Here is a 23508-nt window from a genome sequence, read left to right as displayed (position 1 = left end):
ATCTTCAGCTTGGAGACCACAAAAGGAGAAATTTACAGCAAAGTCCTCAGAAATAAACCTTTGTTAAAAACATTTTGTGGGATAGCACCGATGTATCATTTTATAAGACACTTATTTGATATTATTATTATTATAGATTTAATATGTCCATACATCTACATGTTAATTTGGCGGGAACTGCGGTCACGCGCTCATTGCGCAGCTCGGACTCCTCTCGGCGCCGCGCCGCTGCCGCGGGTCATTCTGGGATGTGTGAGAAAGTGCTGTCCAGCGTGCTGAGATCACCTGTAAGTAAATATATTCATGAGACCAACTGGTCATAAGGCTCGTTTGGAAGTCTGCACAATAACTCGCTGGTATGTTAGAGTTTATTTTGCGTCTCTGCAAATGATGTTTGTATGGTCAATCACATCTTGCTAGCATATCAGCGGTAGATACACATCAACAAAACACTCAGTAGTTAACCCTTTAAATGTCACTGGCCCACCAGCGGGCCCACTTGCCATTACATGTTTTAAACAGTAATATTAGTCTGAACCTAAAGTAATCTTGACAGACTACAGTGGTATGCGAAGGTTTGGGAACCCCTTGCAGAATCTGTGAAAATGTGTAAAAAATTTTAACAAAATAAGAGAGATCATACTAAATGCATCTTATTTTTTATATAGTACTGTCCTGAGTAAGATATTTTACATAAAAGATGTTTACATTTAGTCCACAACACAAAAAAATAGCTGAAACTATTAAAATAACCTCATTCAAAAGTTTCTTAAAGGGTTAGTTCACCCAAAAATCAAAATTATGTCATTAATAACTCACCCTCATGTCGTTCCAAACCCGTAAGACCTCCGTTCATCTTCGGAACACAGTTTAAGATATTTTAGATTTAGTCCGAGAGCTCTCAGTCCCTCCATTGAAGCTGTGTGTACGGTATACTGTCCATGTACAGAAAGATAAGAAAAACATCATCAAAGTAGTCCATGTGACATCAGAGGGTCAGTTAGAATTTGTTGAAGCATCGAAAATACATTTTGGTCCAAAAATAGCAAAAACTACGACTTTATTTAGCATTGTCTTCTCTTCCGTGTCTGTTGTGAGAGAGAGTTCAATACAAAGCAGTTTGTCATATCTGGTTCGCGAACGAATCACTCGATGTAACCGGATCTTTTTAAACCAGTTCACCAAATCAAACTGAATCGTTTTAAACAGTTTGCGTCTCCAATACGCATTAATCCACAAATGACTTAAGCTGTTAACTTTTTTAATGTGGCTGACACTCCCTCTGAGTTAAAACAAACCAATATCCCGGAGTAATTCATTTACTCAAACAGTACACTGACTGAACTGCTGTGAAGAGAGAACTGAAGATGAACACCGAGACGAGCCAGATAACGAACAAAAGACTGACTCGTTCACGAGTCTGCCATCGGACAGAAGGTGAACACCACACGTTCAGTGTAAAATGCATCAGATGGTTATTTATATGGTAAAAAGCCACTAGCTGACATATATATATGTGGTGATGCGCTCCATCATGATAATGATTAGGGGCGGACCGGGTATGTGCGGCAGCTATAAAAAGGGGACAGGAATGATGCTTAAGTGAGCGCGTCATTCTCGTTCTGGAAGTGACGTCATCCTGGCACGCAGTGTTTACATTCGGGAGGTAAGAAATGTTGGTAGCTGCTTAATTCTGAACGTGCGTTAGAGAAGATAATTTAAGACTCGTTTAATTCACAGTGCGACTGAGGAGGACCGTAAACTCATTGATAAAGTATCCGTTATGGCAAGCCTGTAATTTGCACCCTATTGAGCGGTATGATTCACCATTTACCAGTAAGTCATACTCATTTCAATGTTAAGTTCACGAGATCATAAATGTGTAAATTACAATTATCGTGTGTTATATATATTCTTTTAGTAATACAGGGGTGGTGTTACAGCAGGCTTGGTGGAAGTAGCTGGGCTTAGTGACGACCGATTGGATTGTGTTTCCCCTTGCCAGAAACTCCTCGACCATTTCTCAGTGACTATTACTGGAATAGCGCATTTGTTGTGATCATCTGACTAACACTTTCTCTTATCTCTCATCCGTCTTGAGGCGGCCGGAACAATAGCGCATTTTCGGCCGTAGTGACGTTTTTCTAAACCTAGCAGATTCAGTGCTGATCTTTGGGCTGGTGTACAGCGGCGAATAACTGGGTTGTCATTTCTATTTTACTCTTTTAGCAGAAACATTGTCATTTAAAGTATTTACTTTTGTAAAATTGTTATTGTCTGTTTTGAATGTCTTGTATGTATTTCTAAATCCGAACTGAGAAGGTTGTATCTTTTAAAATACTGTAATCATCGGACGACGCAGTGTTGGAAAGCTATTAATGAGCGTTTGCCAGTGAGTGGTTGTTTTTATTTTTTGTGTAAACAACTGATTCCATCTGTCCACATGTGATAAGGGTTCAACCAAACGACTATTACGTGGAAAGTGTGTGTATGTATGGTTGCTTCTGTCTCAATTTGTCCTTCTCTTTTATCCAGAGTTGGGGTTCCTGTACAACGTCCACGTCCTCTGGTATGGTGGTGGTGTGCTTCTCGCTTGCTGTGTTCACAGAGGGTGATTGGGTGCTGTGTGGTGAGAGCAGTAGTTGCAGTGTTTACCGGGCGGGCGAACTGAATCCCCAATTCTGAAATGGATAAGTGTTAGGGTTGACATATTTATTTTAATGTGTGTTTGTATTGTGCCTTTTGGGATTTTTCTTATTTGTATTTAATAAACGGTTTGAAACGTCTCCTTGTTGTCTGTTATCTGACCAAATCACTGCGTATCTGTGTGCTTTGCACTTTATGTACAAACGGGTCCCCGGCCCATCTTTTTCCGGGGTGGCGTAGTCTATTTTTGTGCCATAATTGGTATTTTATTGCGCTTATGAGAGCAAGCTGCCACATTTTGGCGTAGTCGGCAGGGTGTTGTGATTGTGGTCTAGATTCAGACACTGTGATTGTTTTTTTCCTTCATGCATTTTTTTGTTTGTTTTTCTCTATGTATTTCTTTTGTTTAGTTGTGACAACTCAGTGGAGATTCGTCTGGTAAGTACCCTTTAGTGTTTAATCATGGAAGCTGAATTACAGGAAATGAGAGACCTTGTAGCCCAATTGAAGGCTGATAATGAGCGACTGCGACAGGAGCGGGCGCCGGTTGAGTCGCCTTCTCCTGGCGCGGCCTCTAGTAGTGCGTCACGGCCGGCAACGCCTAGTGTTTCTGACTCTAATATCGACGTCAGCCTGCTGTAACACTATTGGAGGTGCGTGGGGAGGCCATCCGTTGGGAGCGAGAGGGAATGCCGGGCAACGTAAGGGGGCGGAGTCAATCTGCACCCCTGGTGCACGGGATTCAATGGGGGGTCCAAGGTAACACTGGACTAAGTCCCAGGCATAGGGAGCATTCATCGGAATTCAGTGAATTACGAGAAATGCTGAATCGGCAGCAGAAGCAACTTGACCAGCTTACTCAAACTTTAGCCCGTAGTCAAAGCCCCCAGTTCATCGGTCGTTCGCCCTGTTCCGTGTCTATGATTTGCCGACGGTGTCAGCGGCCCGGTCACTTCGCATGGGAATGTAATTGGCAACCTCGTTCTCCTGGTCTTCCAGTCCACCCTCCGATCGCTTCGGCCTCTGGCAATGTAGGGCCGGTTAGGACTGGTTTCCCTGATCAGTTGGGAAACTAGCTCCCACCGGGCTACCGAGCCACAGTCCGGTTGGGGGTATGCATGGCTCCCGTGTTTTTCATAAGGGCATATCAGTGCCTCGTTTAGTCTCCTCATGTCCGCACCTCGTCGTTGTTATAGGGGGTGTCTCCGTGCCCTGTTTGATCGATACTGGCTCCATGGTGTCGACCATTACAGAGAGTTGTTTTAGGTCATGGTTTGAACCATGGGGCCAGGATCATTTGCAGTCATGTCGTTGGTTGCAGCTCAGAGCAGCCAACGGATTGGAAATTCCCTATATTGGGTATATAGAACTAGACATCGAACTGTGCGGTCGCGTGGTGTCAGAGTGTGGAATCCTGGTGGTCCGTGATCCTCCTGGGGGTAGCCTTTGTACTCCTGGCATCCTTGGAATGAACGTTCTTAGTCGCTGTTACCGTGAGCTTTTCGGTCAGTACGGGTCCACCTTATTTGAGCTACCACTCGTGACGCAGGAGGCGGAATTGTCTCAGGCCTTTCAAACCTGTCAAAGGGTGGATGGTGTCCTTACATGCGGAGGTAGTGTAAAAGTCCGTGGGCATCGAGTGTGCCGCGTTCCAGGTGGCTCTTTAAAATTCGTGACCGCAACGTGTTCATCCATTTTTAGTGGTAAGACTGTATTATTCGAGCCCCTTGAGACGGGGTTACCTGCTGGCTTATTAGCCTCCCCGTCTCTAGTGCATGTGGGTAGTGGTACTGTCCATGTGCCCATCGTCAACGTTGGTGTGCTCGACGATGTCTTATACCCTACAACGATCCTCGGGAAACTGCGGGAGGTGTTTCTGGTAGATTCACCTTCCGGACTGACCGAGGGTCCAGTCACAAATACTCGAATGGCAGTCTGCGAGGGGATTGTTGCATCGGGGGTAGGGCACGTCGAAAGTGTAGAACTCCAAGGGTTGTCTGATGAGGAACAGGAGCAGGTAAGGGCTCTCCTTAGGGAATTCCAGAGCGTGTTTTCTACTGGTGAGGGAGACCTAGGTTGCACTGACCTCCTGTCTCACGAAATTCCCTTAATAGATGAGACTCCAGTTCGTCAGCGCTATAGGCGTATCCCCCCGTCCGACTATGAGGTAGTTAAGACTCACATCGGCCAGCTCCTAGACGCCCAGGTGATTCGGGAAAGTTGCAGCCCCATGCTTCCCCACTGGTATTAGTCAAGAAGAAGGACGGTAGTCTCCGCTTGTGTGTTGACTACCGTCAGCTCAATGCCAAGACCCGAAGAGACTCGTTCCCATTGCCTCGCATTGAGGAAACCTTGGATTCCCTAACGGGGGCTCGCTGGTTCACCACATTAGATCTGGCCAGCGTGTATAATCAAGTCCCAGTTGCGGAGTCTGATCATCACAGAACAGCTTTTTGTACCCCCTTTGGGCTATACGAGTGGAATCGTATGCCCTTTGGGTTGTGCAATGCACCCGGCACATTCCAGCGTTTGATGGAGCGGCTCTTTGGCGACCAGCGACACCAGTCCGTCTTGTTGTATCTGGATGACATTATTGTAGATTCCTCATCGGTGCAACATCATCTACAGAGATTGAGGATGGTGCTGGGTCGCCTACGAGCCGCTGGTCTCAAAGTAAGGTTGGAAAAATGTGCATTTTTTAGGGAGAAAGTGCAGTACCTGGGACAGGTAATATCTTCCCAGGGGGTGGCTACAGACCCAGGTAAGGTCGAGACCGTAGCCCAGTGGCCATGTCCTAAGACTGTGTCGGAGTTGCGAACTTTTCTGGGCTTCGTTAGCTACTACAGGCGTTTCGTAGAAGGGTTTGCCCAGATAGCAGCTCCACTACATCAGTTGGTGGCCAAGGCAGGTGGGGGAAAAGCGGGCACCAAGAGACTAGAATTGGCGGCGCTGTGGTCCGAACAGTGCGAACAAGCATTTCAGGTCCTGAAGCAGAAACTCACTACGACGCCGGTCCTTGCATATGCTGACTTTAAGCTTCCATTTATCTTGGAAATCGATGCCAGCCATGTAGGGCTAGGGGCAGTGCTTTCTCAAGAGGTTGATGGTAAAGTGAGGCCAGTGGCTTACGCTAGCCGAGGTCTTCGGCCGGCGGAGCGTAATACTGCCACATACAGTTCCATGCGTCTTGAGTTTCTGGCCTTAAAGTGGGCCATGGTCGAAAAAATTTGCGAGTACCTGCTGGGGCATCGATGCATCGTGCGCACAGATAATAATCCACTGAGTCACTTGGCTACAGCAAAATTGGGCGCCACAGAACAGCGGTGGGCGGCGGAATTAGCGGCCTTTGATTTCGAGGTTCAGTATCGGTCTGGCACGTCTAACCAGAATGCGGATGCGTTGTCGCGCTTGCCGTCTGTGGGACCATCCAGGGAGGAGAATGGTCAGTCTGGAACGGAAACTACTGAGGCGGGTGCCTGTGGGGGATCTGATGGAACCCACTACTGTGCGAGCAATGCAGGCCATGCCAAGTCGATCTGGGCCAGAACTGATGGCGCTGCAGGAGGAAGATCCCATTATCGGTGCGGTTCTTAAATATTGGAGCCAAGGGCGAGGTCCAGGGCCTCAGGAGTGACAATTACTGCCTAAGCTTGGGTTGGTTTTGCTTCGGCAGTGGGACCGGCTAGAGGAAAGGAAGGGGTTGCTATATTGAAGGGTATTTCGTCCCGACGGGGGTGAGGGGGTTTTACAGCTGGTGCTGCCTGCGGTTTTACAGCCTGAGGTGCTGACCCAATTGCATCAGTACCATGGGCATCAAGGCACTGAACGCACCCTGAAGTTGGTGCGACAACGGTGCTACTGGCCAGGAATGTCAGCCAATGTAGCCCATTGGGTACAACAATGTGAGCGGTGCCAGCAGGCTAAGGGGGCTGCGCCAGTTGCTCGAAGTTATATGGCTCATCTACTGGCCTCTCGCCCGAATGAGATAGTGGCCATTGACTTTACAGTTTTGGAGCCTTCTCATTCTGGGCAAGAAAATGTTCTGCTAATGACAGATGTCTTTAGTAAATTCACTGTGGCAATCCCTACTCGGGACCAACAGGCAAACGGTAGCCCGTGTCTTGGTAGAAGAGTGGTTCTTTAAGTTTGGGGTTCCTGGACGGATTCACTCCGACCAGGGCCGTAATTTCGAATCTCGTCTCATTCAGCAGTTGTGTAGCCTTTACCAGGTGGGCAAATCCCGCACCACTCCGTACCATCCACCCGGTAATGGCCAGTGCGAGCGATTTAACCGAACCTTGCACAATTTGCTGCGGACATTGCCCACCGGGAGGAAGAGGGACTGGGCCTCTTGCTTGTCTCAGGTGTTATTTTGCTAAAACACTAACCCTCATCAAACCACAGGGGAAGCCCCTTATTACTTGATGTTTGGGCAAGAACCTAGGCTGCCGGTGGATTTCCTGCTTGGTCGGGTGCAGGAGCCAGTGGCTGGTAGAATCCATCACTGGGTGGAAGAGCATCAAGCTCGGCTCCAAGTGGCTTTCGAAGGTGCCCGGGAGCGACTGCAGGCAGCAGCCCAATATCGAAAGGCCAAACATGATCAACGGGTAAGGGAGGAGCCCCTGACTGAGGGCCAATTGGTCTACCTGCGAGAACATGGGTTTGTGGGACGACATAAGATCCAAGACCTATGGAGCTCCACGGTATACCAGGTAGTTTGGGCTCCGCAAAATGGCGGGCCGGTGTACACTGTGGCACCAGTAAATGACCTGGGGAAGGTCCGTCAAGTGCATCGGGCATCCATAAAACCCCGTATTCAAGATCATACGGTACTAACGGAGTCTTATGGGGGTCAGGCTGAGCGGCCACCACCACTGGTGATGGAGGATGAGATTGAGGAAGGGGACTTAGCCTATGTGGTGGTAGAGGGCCCCCAGGCCCAGCAAGGAGGTGCAGAGGGGAGTAGACCCCCTTCAGAGGCAAGGGCTAGTCCGGCTTCGGGATTTGTAGGGTCGGCCAGTAGGTTCTTAGTGAGAGGGAGTAGGGATGGTACGAGTTCACAGGCAGGGCCGGGATTAGTCGGTTTTGAATCACCCATTCGATCTGAAAGGGCCCCCAGGCGAACTGGGCGGGTCGGGGCAGGTCAGCATTCCAACAGACATCACTTACCACGAACCATAGGTGGTGCGGCTAATCAAAATTCCGTGTCTATCGCAGGGCCCAACTCGGTGATGCCCTGGTTTAGGCCTTGGGATCAGTAGAATGTCCATCGTCGGGACTACGATGATCAATGGGGGGTGTGTTGTGGTGATGCGCTCCATCATGATAATGATTAGGGGCGGACCGGGTATGTGCGGCAGATATAAAAAGGGGACGGGAATGAAGCTTAAGCGAGCGCGTCATTCTCGTTCTGAAAGTGACGTCATCCTGGCACGCAGTGTTTACATTCGGGAGGTAAGAAATGTTGGTAGCTGCTTAATTCTGAACGTGCGTTAGAGAAGATAATTTAAGACTCGTTCAATTCACAGTGCGACTGAGGAGGACCGTAAACTCATTGATAAAGTATCCATTATGGCAAGCCTGTAATTTGCACCCTATTGAGCGGTATGATTCACCATTTACCAGTAAGTCATACTCATTTCAATGTTAAGTTCACGAGATCATAAATGTGTAAATTACAATTATCGTGTGTTATATATATTCTTTTAGTAATACAGGGGTGGTGTTACAGCAGGCTTGGTGTAAGTAGCAGGGCTTAGTGACGAACGATTGGATTGTGTTTCCCCTTGCCAGAAACTCCTCGACCATTTCTCAGTGACTATTACTGGAATAGCGCATTTGTTGTGATCATCTGACTAACACTTTCTCTTATCTCTCATCCGTCTTGAGGCGGCCGGAACAATAGCACATTTTCGGCCGTAGTGATGTTTTTCTAAACCTAGCAGATTCAGTGCTGATCTTTGGGCTGGTGTACAGCGGCGAATAACTGGGTTGTCATTTCTATTTTACTCTTTTAGCAAAACATTGTCATTTAAAGTATTTACTTTTGTAAAATTGTTATTGTCTGTTTTGAATGTCTTGTATGTATTTCTAAATCCGAACTGAGAAGGTTGTATCTTTTAAAATACTGTAATCATCGGACGACGCAGTGTTGGAAAGCTATTAATGAGCGTTTGCCAGTGAGTGGTTGTTTTTATTTTTTGTGTAAACAACTGATTCCATCTGTCCACATGTGATAAGGGTTCAACCAAACGACTATTACGTGGAAAGTGTGTGTATGTATGGTTGCTTCTGTCTCAATTTGTCCTTCTCTTTTATCCAGAGTTGGGGTGCCAGTACAACGTCCACGTCCTCTGGTATGGTGGTGGTGTGCTTCTCGCTTGCTGTGTTCACAGAGGGTGATTGGGTGCTGTGTGGTGAGAGCAGTAGTTGCAGTGTTTACCGGGCGGGCGAACTGAATCCCCAATTCTGAAATGGATAAGTGTTAGGGTTGACATATTTATTTTAATGTGTGTTTGTATTGTGCCTTTTGGTATTTTTCTTATTTGTATTTAATAAACGGTTTGAAACGTCTCCTTGTTGTCTGTTATCTGACCCAGTCACTGCGTATCTGTGTGCTTTGCACTTTATGTACAAACGGGTCCCCGGCCCATCTTTTTCCGGGGTGGCGTAGTCTATTTTTGTGCCATAATTGGCATTTTATTGCGCTTATGAGAGCAAGCTGCCACATATACATATATATATATATATATATATATATATATATTTTTTTTTTTTTTTTACTGTATTTCAGTGAACATGTATTTGATTTACTAATAAGGAAAACATTCTAGTTTTAGTTAACAATAACAGTTCTAGTTCTAGAACAATGCAATTCTAGTTGTAGTTAACAATGTCCCTGCCTCCCAAAAAACAGAACTATGTGCGTCAAAATCATTTCCAACTAGGAAACTCTATTCATGATAACTCTCATGACATGTGACACAGCACTCTAGACCAGTCAAATTAGTGGAGCAGAACTGCCGTTTAATTCTACTTTAATCTGATATATCCTCTATGGAGAAGTGCTGAGCTGCTGCGACAGCTGAAATCTTCCTGTTCATGAGTGGTCTCTACTTTTCTGTCTGTTTCAGATCTTAGATGATCTTCTGGAGATTGAGGGTGTACTCACACTAGGCACGGTTGCCATGAACCGGGCCCAAGTATGATTGTCCCCCCTCCCCACTCCCCCTCTGGCCTGCACTCACATAGGGTTTCAGCATTCGTGCCGGAGCACGCTTACGTCATTATGGTGCGCGACGGTTTCGGGATAAACAAAAAGAGCGGCGCTCTCTGAACACAATGGAGTAAATCGCTCAGTTTTCTTTGTGGATAATTTTGTGTCGTTTGGTCCACAGCCCTCTCACAGCCTGTTGTTAAACAGATGTGTCGCCTTAGTGGCGCGAAAATTTTCACGTAATCGTGCTGCTCGTATGAGGAGGTTTGCAAGGTACCAGCTGAAGTGCAGCAAGGACTTTGCAGCTGCACTTTTGGAGCGTCGCAAAACCGTGACGCCACGCGTCCTGTTCCGTGCTCCAGCCATAGACTGTAAAAAAAGATGGACGACTCGCCTTCGCTCTCTTCCATTGGTCAAAACTGAAGCCGCCAGTGTCCCGATATGGCGCTGACATCTTGGACTTGCGTCTGCGCAGATAGCGATCTAGGGACCAGTTCTGCGCAGTAGCTATGCGCAGTAGCAAGCAGGAAGTAAAGCCGCGAAATCAACGGCCCCGCCCCTGTGCCCCGCCCTCACTCTCCCTCGCAGAATGCACATACCGTAATCTGCACTGTTTTGGAAGTGGAGTCCTGCTCCTGTGAACTCTGTCTGCTCCGTTCCACTCCAATCTCATTAAAATAAGGTAAATACAATCTCCTCAGTCCTCCGAAGATCATGAAAAAAGCCTGTTGACGCTTCAGTGGCTCCTCCAGAGAGCTGTCAATCACAGCTGTCAATCACGACGTCACACCACCGTTTTTAGAGCATTAAATAACTATCTAAAAAACAACTTATTTTAAAAACGAACACTTGAATTTACATTAGTGTGATACAAACTACAGTAAATGACAAAAAACAGCTTCGGAAAAAAGATATTTGAAGGGTAATTTAATTGTTTAGTTGGTCTCGCATCCCATTGAATAACATGGGGAGGCGGGGTTTATGACCTATACTAGGACCACTCACCAGGGGCGATCGAGACGTTTTGGCTTCACTTTTCAGGGCTTGTGCGGCACGCTTGGCTCCAGCACGGTTAGCGCTCACACTGCATGCGAACCGCGCCCGAGTCCAACTGAACCGTGCTCTGGCCCACCTCTTCCAAGCGGGCCAGGGCCGGCCAATCGAGCCGCGCCCGGGCACGGTACGGAGCACTCACACTAGTCAAACGAACCGCGCTTTGGTGGTCAAACGCACTCGGGCACGGTTCAAACTGGCTAGTGTGAGTACACCCTGAGAGAGTAACCGCTCACTTCTGAAGAGCTGCTGCTCTCACTCAGTGTATTTTCTCACCTGATGATCCTCTGTTTTATATCTCAATGTTTTGATAGAAAACCTAGAAACTCAAATATCATTCTGTTTTTTTGTTGGCAGTAAGATTTCTGCATTTCTTCAAATATTTTGTAAAAAAAAATAAAAAATATAATATGAATGCGTATTGCATGTTGACATCCTGAACAAACATGGTGATACTCTAATGCTTTCAGTGTCATTATTGTTTATTTCCGTCACAGATGGTTCACTGAGTGCAGCACAATTAGAGAGAAGCCGTTTTCTCTCACACTTTTATCAAACACTGTCACAAGAATAACACTCTCAGATCCTCAGTTCCATCTGCATATAAAATTATAACTAAAATACACAGGAATACAAAATAAAATGGCTGTTTTTAAATATAAGCAGTAAATAGATTTATATCTGGAACTGGAAGATGAACTGCTATTATTCAAATTGCTAAACCCCATGAGGTAAAAGGTCTTTAGCATAATTTTTCACTTTGTTCAAACTGATTTTTTTTTATTTTATTATTATGGCCACCATGAAATGATCATCATTAATTATTTTAGTTTCAAACTGAGGCTTAAAGAGTAAACTAATGTAACTCAGTATTTTGACTGAAACAAATCTTTTAAATGGCAGAATACAATTATTGATAAAAGCTTAATTAAACTGTGCTAAAGTTGCCATGTAACGAAAGAACAGGCTAAAACCGCAAGCTTGATTCATGTTTAAATGTTAGTTTTATCTGCTGTTGAGATGAGTGTCTTTCTGTAATGCTGAAAATGCAAATGAAATTCAGACATAAAAATGGAATTTCCAGTATAACGTGAAATGTTCTAGAATTTCACCAGCATTCCATCACTTCACCTGATATAAACACAGAAGCTCAAAGAGCTTCACTACAATCCAGAAGAAATGAATGCTCCATTCAACTTGGAAGAAATTTGGACAGAAGAATATATCACTATTGCACTGTGGAGTGTATACATGTCAAACTAATAATGATAAAGAAAATGTTAAAAAAAATTTTTTTTAAAGGAATATAAAAAATTTTCTTACATGTTTTAATTTTAACAGCAAAGCTCTGCTGTGCAGCAGTTTGTTTTCTGAAAAAAAAATAAATAAATAAAGAAAAGGAATTGTTTTTATTTACATTTAACAAATTAATTCATCAAGTTGTGCCGGTTTCAAGCCTTCATTTGATTACCTCCATTTTTGATGACAAATGTGAAATAAATCATAAATCCTGAAAAAATAAAATGGACAACATAGAACTTCTGAGAATGAAAGAAAAAAGGGTCCTTTTATTTTGAATAAATTATTAAAATGTTGTATGTGTTCTATTGATTAGACAGACATGTTTCTAATTGAATTTAAAACCATTAAAATAAGAATGTAAACAAAACCATCAGTTTGAGAAAAATTTGAAAATTAAATGGATTTTTATAGGGTTCTACATTTTTTTTTTTTGTTAAACTTTTTATAGGTTACGTTTTTAAGCTGCATAAGATTTTGGATACGTAAAATTTAATTTATCCTCACACAATACCGACCAAATACAGTAATACATGGTAAAACATCCGTTTTCTATTTAAATGTATATTTTAAAGTATATTTTATTGCTGCGATCAAAGCTTATCAGCTTCATTTCTCCAGTCTTCAGTGTCACATGATCCTTCAGAAATCAGTATAATATGATGACTTGCTGCTCAAGAAACATTTATTATTATAAATGTTGAAAATGTTTTATATGTGTGAGGAAACCATCTTTTTCAGTATTTCGGGATTTGTAAGTACAATAACAACAGCCCATCAGCAATCTCCAATTCAAGATAAACCATAGACTCCACACGACTGAGAAACTCCAAAGAGCCAATGTCCCAAACAGAGTTTCTGTCCTGAAAAGAGACTTGAAACATGAATCACTGCCTTCCCGAAATTGTTTCAGGTAATGCCAGTTTCAGCCAAAATACTATAATAATTCTAACAAAAGTACTGGGACTGCCATAACAGATGGCAGAACATGAAAAAAAAACATGTTTCCAGGATTGGTGGTAATTCACCATATTCATTCACACACCACATACATTGTAGTGCTTTATTAAACATCACGGTGCTACTGTAATACAGAGCCAGAATATGCAGGATTGTTATGGCACATAGAAAAGAAAAAACATTGTGCTACAGTTTTGTTCGTGCAGTCTTTTGGATTTCACTGTGCACAACAAAATCCCACAATATTCCAGTTCATGATTTAATGCATAGGAATTATGGTTAAGGATTTACAATTTCTGAAAATATTTTAGTGCTTAGTTTTTTTTTATTATTTGGCAGTGAAAACCCTGCTCTTCCAACAAAGAAATAAACAGGCAGATAAATAAATAAATAAAAAAGCCTCCCCCATCTGAAACAAAGAAAGAGGTCAAATATCTATCTATCTATATATATATATATATATATATATATATATATTTAATTTTTTATGAAATGAATTTAATTAATTTTATTGTTTTCTTGTATTTAATTTATTTATTTTTGTTCTAATGTACTGTTGCATGCCATATGTCTATATAATGTTACGTTTTTCTCTTCTTGTGATAAAAATTGCATAAAGCTAATACAGAAAAAACTGTAGCATTTGGAAATGCATACATGTAAAGATGAAAGACATAACAGATGCATTTTGCTCGTTGACATTCAAGATCTGAAACTCAATCTTATCAAACCAGGATCAGTGTCACTAATGCTCAGGTCAAATGTCCTCTAAACCACCAGTTTGATGTAACTGTACATGTTTAGTATTATTTATATTTTACAACTTTAAAAATATGTATATAAAATATGATTATTATAACTATTTAAGTACTTTTTTTGTATTATTATTATAAGAGCGTGATTAAAGTCTCCCGGAAGTGGAAAGATTTCGCTCGTGCTGCAGTCTTGTATTTCCTGTTTACGGGCGGGAAGAGTGAACCTGCGCTCAGCCTGTCCTGCTTTATAAAGCGCGTTGTCATCGCTGCGCGCCTCCGCTTTGTTGTTGTTTTTATATATATATATATATATATATATATATATATATATATATATATATATATATATATATATATATATACTTACTTTATTAACTGTCATCAAACGCATCGTGTGCTCCGCCGCTCGTTTCTTTTTCGGTCTGAAGTTTGAAGCTCTGATGGCGGAGCCCGCGGACTCCGGCGGTGGAGCTGCAGAGCGGGGCCCCGTGGCGCGGGTAACGGAGATCCGCTGCCCCGCGGGAGCGCGTCCGATGCGGCTGCTCGAGTGGAAGGTGAAGCCCGGGATTCTGGTGAACGTGGACTCCGTCATCGCAGTTTGTGCGCCGGTCGCCGCCGAGAGCGAGTCCCGAGCGGCGGAGAGGAAGCTGAAGTCAGACCGCGCGGGAGCAGTGCGGGAGCTGTGCTGTAAGCCCGGACAGGTCCTCGCGCCCGGGTAAGACGCGCGCGCGCTTAACCGCGCTTTAACGGCTGACAATTAAAGGTAGCTGTCCTTTAGCTGAGCTTGCTCGTGCTAGGCAAACTTCCACGCTCCCGGGATAAACACGTTTAATGACATGCAAAGGCGTTGCACGTGGTTGTTGTAACATCACCCAGGAAGTGTTTATACTAGCAGACAGAGTTCACTTAAATATGTATTTTGAGTTTTGAGAGATGAGCTTTGTTAGTCATAAGCTCTGTTAAAAGCAAAACAAGAGCTGGGGGAGCGGCCCGCCCTTTTTATCCAATCAGAAACGCTCTCTGCATGTCAATCAAATCATGTCTTGTGGTTAGCTTGCTTCGGATTGGCTGACAAGTAGGCGGAGGGCGTGTTGTTGAACTCTGATTAAATCGTTCTCGTCTTTCCACGTGACACCCTAATATTTACTTGTGCTCCAGCAGGTTTGAGCAGAAATGCCGCGGGGTTAAAGACTTCTGATATTGAAATGAGAGTTTTGTGAATATTAGGCCACGTTTATTGTAGGTTTCTGCTGGTCTTAAAAAGTTTGAATTCCCCCGTCCTTGAATTAAAGCCTAAAAAGGTCTTAAATAGTAGCAGAATATCTTAAATCCGTCACGTCGTGTCATTAAATGTTGAATACACTGCAAAAAAAAAATTATTTCCCGTACAAAAAATGAAACATCCTCAGATAAAGATACATTTACTTGAGATCTAAATTGAACTTAAGATCAAATCGCTATATATATATATATATATATATATATATATATATATATATATATATATATACAGTACAGACCAAAAGTTTGGACACACCTTCTTATTCAAAGAGTTTTCTTTATTTTCATGACTATGCAAATTGTAGATTCACACTGAAGGCATCAAAACTATGAATTAACACATGTGGAATTATATATGGAATTATATAAATAACAAAAAAGTGTGAAACAACTGAAAATATGTCATATTGTAGGTTCTTCAAAGTAGCCACCTTTTGCTTTGATTACTGCTTTGCACACTCTTGGCATTCTCTTGATGAGCTTCAAGAGGTAGTCACCTGAAATCGTCTTCCAACAGTCTTGAAGGAGTTCCCCGAGAGATGCTTAGCACTTGTTGGCCCTTTTGCCTTCTGTCTGCGGTCCAGCTCACCCCTAAACCATCTCGATTGGGTTCAGGTCCGGTGACTGTGGAGGCCAGGTCATCTGGCGCAGCACCCCATCACTCTCCTTCTTGGTCAAATAGCCCTTGATGCCTTCAGTGTGACTCTACAATTTTCATAGTCATGAAAATAAAGAAAACTCTTCGAATGAGAAGGTGTGTCCAAACTTTTGGTCTGTACTATATATATATATACAGTCGTGGCCAAAAGTTTTGAGAATTACATAAATATTGGAAATTGGAAAAGTTGATGCTTAAGTTTTTATAATAGCAATTTTCATATACTCCAGAATGTTATGAAGAGTGATCAGATGAATTGCATAGTCCTTCTTTGCCATGAAAATTAACTTAATCCCAAAAAAACCTTTCCACTGCATTTCATTGCTGTCATTAAAGGACCTGCTGAGATCATTTCAGTAATCGTCTTGTTAACTCAGGTGAGAATGTTGACGAGCACAAGGCTGGAGATCATTATGTCAGGCTGATTGGGTGAGAATGGCAGACTTGACATGTTAAAAGGAGGGTGATGCTTGAAATCATTGTTCTTCCATTGTTAACCATGGTGACCTGCAAAGAAACGTGTGCAGCCATCATTGCGTTGCATAAAAATGGCTTCACAGGCAAGGATATTGTGGCTACTAAGATTGCACCTAAATCAACAATTTATAGGATCATCAAAAACTTCAAAGAAAGAGGTTAAACTCTTGTAAAGAAGGCTTCAGGGCGTCCAAGAAAGTCCAGCAAGCGCCAGGATCGTCTCCTAAAGAGGATTCAGCTGCGGGATCGGAGTGCCACCAGTGCAGAGCTTGCTCAGGAATGGCAGCGGACAGGTGTGAGCGCATCTGCACGCACAGTGAGGACAAGACTTTTGGAAGATGGCCTGGTGTCAAGAAGGGCAGCAAAGAAGCCACTTCTCTCCAAAAAAAACATCAGGGACAGATTGATCTTCTGCAGAAAGTGATAACTAAGTGGCTCGGGCACCAGAATGTTGAAATTTTGGGTCCATGGCCTGGAAACTCCCCAGATCTTAATCCCATTGAGAACTTGTGGTCAATCCTCAAGAGGCAGGTGGACAAACAAAAACCCACTAATTCTGACAAACTCCAAGAAGTGATTATGAAAGAATGGGTTGCTATCAGTCAGGATTTGGCCCAGAAGTTGATTGAGAGCATGCCCAGTCCAATTGCAGAGGTCCTGAAAAAGAAGGGCCAACACTGCAAATACTGACTCTTTGCATAAATGTCATGTAATTGTCGATAAAGCCTTTGAAACGTATGAAGTGCTTGTAATTATATTTCAGTACATCACAGAAACAACTGAAACAAAGATCTAAAAGCAGTTTAGCAGCAAACTTTTTGAAAACTAATATTTATGTAATTCTCAAAACTTTTGGCCACGACTGTACATATGTGTATATATTAATAATAATAATAATTATTATTATTATTATTTGTTTGCATAAAACAATGACAAATATCTGTCAATGGGGTTGGTTTTTTTCCCTTTGAATTAAGTTTAAATTGGATTACGTTGACATTGGCAGATATTTGTTCTTGTTTTAATCAAACTTTAATCATAGATTTTGCTTCTGAAGTAAATGCATCTTGAATTAAGAATTGTTGGACATTTGATCAAAAGTCTGGGATCGGTAAGACTTGTAATTTTTTTGTAATTTTTTTTTAATCTTGTAAAATGTTATTACAATATAAAATAATGGTTTCTATTTGAATATATTTTAAAATAGAATTGAATAGAATTTTGATGCAAAGATGAATTTTCATCAGTCATTACTTCAGTATAAAGTGTCACATCATCTTTCTGAAGTCATTTTGATATGATGATTTATAATCAGTGTTGGACACAGTTGTGCTGCCAAATATTTTTTTGTAAACTGCAATACTTTTTTCAGGATTCTTTGATGAATACAAAAAGTTCAAAATAACAGCAATTATTCAAAATAATATACATATTTTCTACAAATATAAATCTTTGCTATCACTTCTTATCCATTTAACACATCCTTGCCGAATAAACGACTTTTTAACTGACGCCAAAGTTTGAACTGAAGTGAATATCATTAGAAATTATTTCTATTTTAAATAAAGGCTGTTATTTAACTTTTTATTCATCAACGAATCCTGAAAAAAGTATCACAGGTTCCCCAAAAATATTAAGCAGCACAACAGTTTCCACTAGAGCTGCACGATTATGACAAAGATCATAACTGTAGATTATTGCCTTGAAATTGTAATTGCGATTATTAATTACGATTATCACAATTTATACTGAATGATGTTTATACCATTGTTTGATGCAACTGCATGTCGTATTTTTAGATGAAAATAAGCTGAAAATACTCGAACTGAAAAACTTTTAGTGCTTTTCTATAGTATTAATCCTCAGATGTCAAATACACATCGGATTGGTTTCTTCTTTAAATTATAAATGAGTTAAAATATGAATGGTATTATAATGTTATACTAAAACTAAAATGAAATAAGATAACATGTAGAGAGAGAGAGAGAAAAAAAACGCATCTTAAGCATCCAAAATAACACAAACCATCTTTAAATGATTTTGCTGCTTTGAACGATTACATAATTGTGGCATCCATAATTGTAATCACGATTAGAAATTTTGTATGTGCAGCCCTAGTTTCCAGCACTGATAATAAATCATCATATTATACTGATTATTTATTTTTTCCTGTATTTTTGATTAAATAAAAGCCTTGAGCATAAGAAACTCCTGTAAAAAATCTAAAAAATCATTCTTCTCCCAAACTTTTGGTAGTTAATATAAATTATTTTACTTATTAATTTCTTTTCTTTTCTTTCATTTAAAGATCTCAGAAGAATCCTACACAAGGGGGTCAATCAATCAATCAATCAATTTCATTCAATCAAATTAATACACCTTTATAATACACGTTAATACACCTCCAAAAGATCACACGGCTTAATGAAGGGCTTATTGTTTTGCACAAGTTTTAAGGATTTGAAGAAGAACTCTCTAATTCCTTCTGGAAATGTGAGAGGAGGGTTATTAAAACATCTGCATGCATGTATAAAATAGTTAGCTTAAACCAATATTATTAATCAAAAATTCAACATCGCAGTTGAGAGAGATGTCACGACAATACTCTTTACGTCTAGCAATTAATAAATTATGGATGTGGTGTAAATTATGCCTATTGGGTGTTTAAAAAAATAAGTCATATGAGTTATAAAACAAAGAGTTATATGTCAATATGTCAGCAGAGGAAAGAAAACTGCTCTACTCGGTTATTTTAATGACAGTGTCTTAATGCAAGCTTTTTTGCAATCTTTATCAGTAGAGGGTGCTGCATGCATTACTAATTGCTCTAATATTCTGTTTGTCAACTAAAAATGAGTTTGTTTGCCCACTTGCACTGGATTTTGGAGAGCTTGCGTACATGAAACATCACCATAATGCTGCTTATAGAGACTATAACAACACTGATGTACACGGATGAAGTGCATTTGGTGAATGCTATGTTTATTTTAACAGGAGTGTAATAGCAAAAGTGGAAGAATGCAGTCATCCTGTTGTAATGAAGGGCTTGTGTGCCGAGTGTGGCCAGGACTTAACACAGTGAGTATCTCCATCTTACCTGTGTGCGGTCCGTGTCCGTTCAGAATCCTTTCTCTCCTCTTACCTTGAGAAAGTGAAACGATGTCTGTCGGGAGCGGCTCGAGAAGAGCCTGTTTTTCACTCCTCTCGGCTCTTGGAGATATTTCTGCCTGTGTGATGCTGAAGATGCTCTTGTGTTTTCAGACTACAGAGCAGGAATGGAAAGCAGCAGGCGACCGTTTCTATGGTGCACAGTGTTCCTGAGCTGATGGTCAGCTCTGAGGTGAGAGCCTGCAGACGGCCGCTCGTGAGGATGGACAGGCCTCTGTATGTTTCAGGCGAAATCAAAGAACGAACTGGTGTGATGTCATGTCTGACTAAACCAGGCCGGAGCTAATATCATTTTGAGTTTGCTTCCAAATTCAAAAATAGCTTGCTGTGGCTTTTAAACTAATGATACTCTTGCTTGCGTGATGTTATTCATTTAACTATATCATATCTTATGAATATAAGAAAAAAACTAAAACCCGTACAGGGATAGTTTTTGCTTTATGGGCCATTCTAACTGTTTTCTAAAAGGCTTCATCACGTAATGAATGCTTTAGGACTCTGGAGGTGTGTTTTTGTTTTTTTGCAAAGTGGCATACTTGATAATGTCAGAGGTTGTGTATGAAATGGTTTGTGTCTGGTGTTTTTTGTCTCTGTGAACAGCAAGCGGAGCAGCTCGGCCGAGAGGACCAGCAAAGGCTTCACAGGAACAGGAAGTTAGTGCTGATGGTGGATCTGGACCAAACACTGATCCACACCACTGAACAGCACTCCCAGCGCATGTCCAACAAGGTAACCCTTAAAACGGTCACAATACACTGGCATTCAGACGTTCAGGGTCGGGAAGATTTTGCATCTGTTTGATCAAAAATACTATAATATTGTGAATATTATTTATATTTAAAATAACTGTTTTATGTTTAAATGTATCTTAAAATGTGATTTATTCCTGTGATAAATATCATCATTAGTCACCAGTCTTCAGTGTCACATGATCCGTCAGAAATCAGTTTTATATGCCGATTTGATAGCATTTATTTGATTAAATATTTTGTAACATTATAAACATCTTAACTGTAACTTGATCAATTTAATGTATCCTTAAAGAATAAAAGTATTCTCTCTCTTTTTTTTCCCGGATTTTTTTTAGAAGTTCTAAAGAACTGAATATATTTGAACTAGTTTTAAGTTTTAAGTACAACATTATAAATCTCTTTACTATCACTTTCGGAAAGTATAAGCTTCTTTAAAAAAAAAAGTCTAAAACTGACCCTAAACAGTAGTGCAATTAAAATGCTCATGAATAATAATGGTCTGTATTTATTAGATTTTTCATGGATTTTGTACTGTTTCTACTCAATACACAAAAACATGACGTCTTTCAGGCGTTTAAGGCAAGATTTCTCTCCAATACCTTCATTTTGTTAGCGTTTAGCACTAATCACAGTAAGATCATAACAGGCAGCTGTTTTCTTTGACTTCTTCGTGATCTCATTTGTGTTTTTCTGTGAACCCTCAGTGAATGTGTGTGTAACAGGAGCCCAGCACTGATTGATTTCGGTTTAAATGACTACATCATACGCTCTTTCTCCCCGCTATCATCCATTTTCGATTCATTCTTCTCGTAGGCGTTAATGCTCAGATCTTTATACCTTTATACCAAACAGTTACTAGACCATTAACTGAGCTATCAAAGACTCAAAGGCTTTCCTCAAAGACTGCATTATGTCTGCGATCACGCATTTTGCCAGTGTGCTGTTTGTAAAGTTTTTATTTATTATGATATAAGTTAATGATCCTAAAAGCCTCTGCTAGAGCTGGACAGGACTGAAACGCTGCAGTATAGAATATGTATTTGCTGTATATGATATATCGCCATCCAAATCTTTAGATGACAAATGATTTTTTTCCCCCTAACTGTCTTTGAATGTTTCTGCAGGGAATCTTTCATTTCCAGCTGGGACGGGGGGAGCCTATGCTTCATACACGACTGAGGCCTCACTGCAAAGACTTTCTAGAGAAGATCGCCAAACTCTACGAGCTGCACGTCTTCACCTTCGGCAGCCGTTTATACGCTCACACCATTGCAGGTGCATGATTAATACTGATGAGACCCATCTAACTAGCTCCTGGTGTTTGTGTGGGGCTTTCACAGAGACACCAGGTGGCAGCATTTGTTCATCTTCTGAGTGTTCGGAGTCTGTGGATGAGTACATTGTTTGCTGTGTCTGCAACATATTAAACATTAAATGCTCAAACATGTGTCAGCTGCAAAATCAGACCTGTTTATCATCTGCTAAACGACTAATAAACATTAAATCAGATTTGTGTTATCCCACTTGTGGGCTTTATTATACACGTCTATAATATATATATATATATTTTTTGAGTTCAGGTAGGACTTTGAAGGATATCTTCAGCATTGGAGTCACATTTGGACACCGTCAGCAGTAGATAAGAGACAAGATAGGAAGAAGCTCAACTTTTCTGCTTTGAAGTCTTGAATGCATTATGAATGCACAAATGCATTAGTTTGCTTTATTTGACCTGTTTTTCTTTTATTACAGCTGTGATGGTCTCAGTTCTGTCTGAATCTACAGCATTCACCGCTCTGCTTGCAGCTCTAATTTAGACTCTCTTTCTCTCACTCATGCCAATCTTTCCTTCTTTTTAACAGGTTTTTTAGACCCTGAAAAGAAGCTGTTCTCTCATCGCATCATGTCTAGAGATGAATGCATTGACCCCTTCTCTAAGACGGGCAACCTCAGGTGAGGCACGTTTCACTTATTTCTGTCTTCTACTTCTGGAGGAGTGTAGCTCTCAGTCTACAGTTGTTTTAAAGGGTTAGTTCAACCAAAAATTTAAGTTAGCCAATAAATTACTCTCCTTGAAGTCATCCTAGGTGTGTAAGACTTTCTTCTTTCAGACCAATCCAGTCTGAATTATTATAAAAATTGTCTTTGATCAAAAAAATCTAAGACGCATTTGATCAAAACACATCGATTCACTACAGGAGGGCTTTGTTCACCTCCCTGAGCCGTGGGGGAATCTTTTTTTTTTAATGGAGACGCTTTTTATTGAAAATGTTCTTGGGCTGATGCAGTGGCACCAAACTGCTTGAAAGATCAAAGAGCATTTGAAGGAACACATTCAACTTCTTTACACTACCATTTAAAAGAAAAGTCTTTTTAAAATAAATTAATACTTCCGTTCAGCAAGGGTGCTTTAAACAAAAGAGACAATAAAGATGTATGTGATGTTACAAAATATTTCTGTTCATCTAGGAATCCTCAAAATTCTCAAGAACCATTATTAATAATTGAGCTCAAATAATAACTGATACAAATTGAGCAGCAAATCATAATATGTGACCCTGGAGCTGGAGTATATTTGTAGCAATAGCTATCTTCTATGCCAAAAATCATTAGGATATTAAGTAAAGATCATGTTCCATGAAGTTATTTTGTAAATTTCCTAGCGTAAATATATCAAAACATAATATTTTATTATATCTTAAAACTCTAAAGGCGATTTTCTCAATATTAAGATTTTTTTTGCACCCTCAGATTCCAGATTTTCAAATAGTTGTCAGATCCTAATAAACCATACATCAATGGAAAGCTTATGTATTCAGGTTTCAGGTGATGTATAAATCTCAATTTTGAAAAATGTACACTTAAGACTGTTTTTTTGGTCCTGGGTCACATATTATACTGATTTCTGAAGGATCATGTGACACTAAAGACTGAAGTAATGATGCTGAAAAAACAGCTGCAGATCACAGGAATAAATTACATTTAAACATATCACAACAGAACAGCTATTTTTAATTTGACTAATATTTAACCATTTAACAGGTGTTGTTGTTTTTTTACGTATTTTTATCAAATAAACGCAGCCTTGGAGTATATAAGATACTTCTTTTAAAAACATAAAAAAATCCTGCTGACCCTGAACAGGACTTGCTCATATTCAGAGAGATTTTTATCTACTCTGATTGATTTATCTGTTTTGTTTCCTTAGTTTTGTACTTATTCTTTAGAGTTTAATTAATTTTT

General features: G+C 40.9%; 2 protein-coding genes across 3 annotated transcripts in view; both read left to right on the top strand.

Annotated features, from left to right (window-relative positions):
- LOC132104492 (septin-7-like) overlaps window positions 1-23508 on the top strand; it is a 393004-nt gene that overhangs the window by 73571 nt on the left and 295925 nt on the right. The gene's annotated exons all lie outside the window — the stretch shown is intronic.
- The window catches only part of LOC132104478 (RNA polymerase II subunit A C-terminal domain phosphatase-like), a 114078-nt gene continuing 104855 nt past the window's right edge, over window positions 14286-23508 (top strand). For both annotated transcript variants that reach the window (XM_059509968.1, XM_059509967.1), the window contains exons 1-6: window positions 14286-14644; window positions 19340-19423; window positions 19607-19685; window positions 20114-20242; window positions 21390-21540; window positions 22128-22218. In XM_059509968.1, the coding sequence (XP_059365951.1) occupies window positions 14370-14644; window positions 19340-19423; window positions 19607-19685; window positions 20114-20242; window positions 21390-21540; window positions 22128-22218 (809 nt within the window). In that variant the 5' untranslated portion in view covers window positions 14286-14369. The remainder of the gene's footprint in view (window positions 14645-19339; window positions 19424-19606; window positions 19686-20113; window positions 20243-21389; window positions 21541-22127; window positions 22219-23508) is intronic.

Source organism: Carassius carassius, chromosome 25 (genome assembly GCF_963082965.1).
Source record: "Carassius carassius chromosome 25, fCarCar2.1, whole genome shotgun sequence".
NCBI classification, from domain to species: domain Eukaryota; kingdom Metazoa; phylum Chordata; class Actinopteri; order Cypriniformes; family Cyprinidae; genus Carassius; species Carassius carassius.
This window is presented reverse-complemented; position numbering and strand designations above follow the sequence as displayed.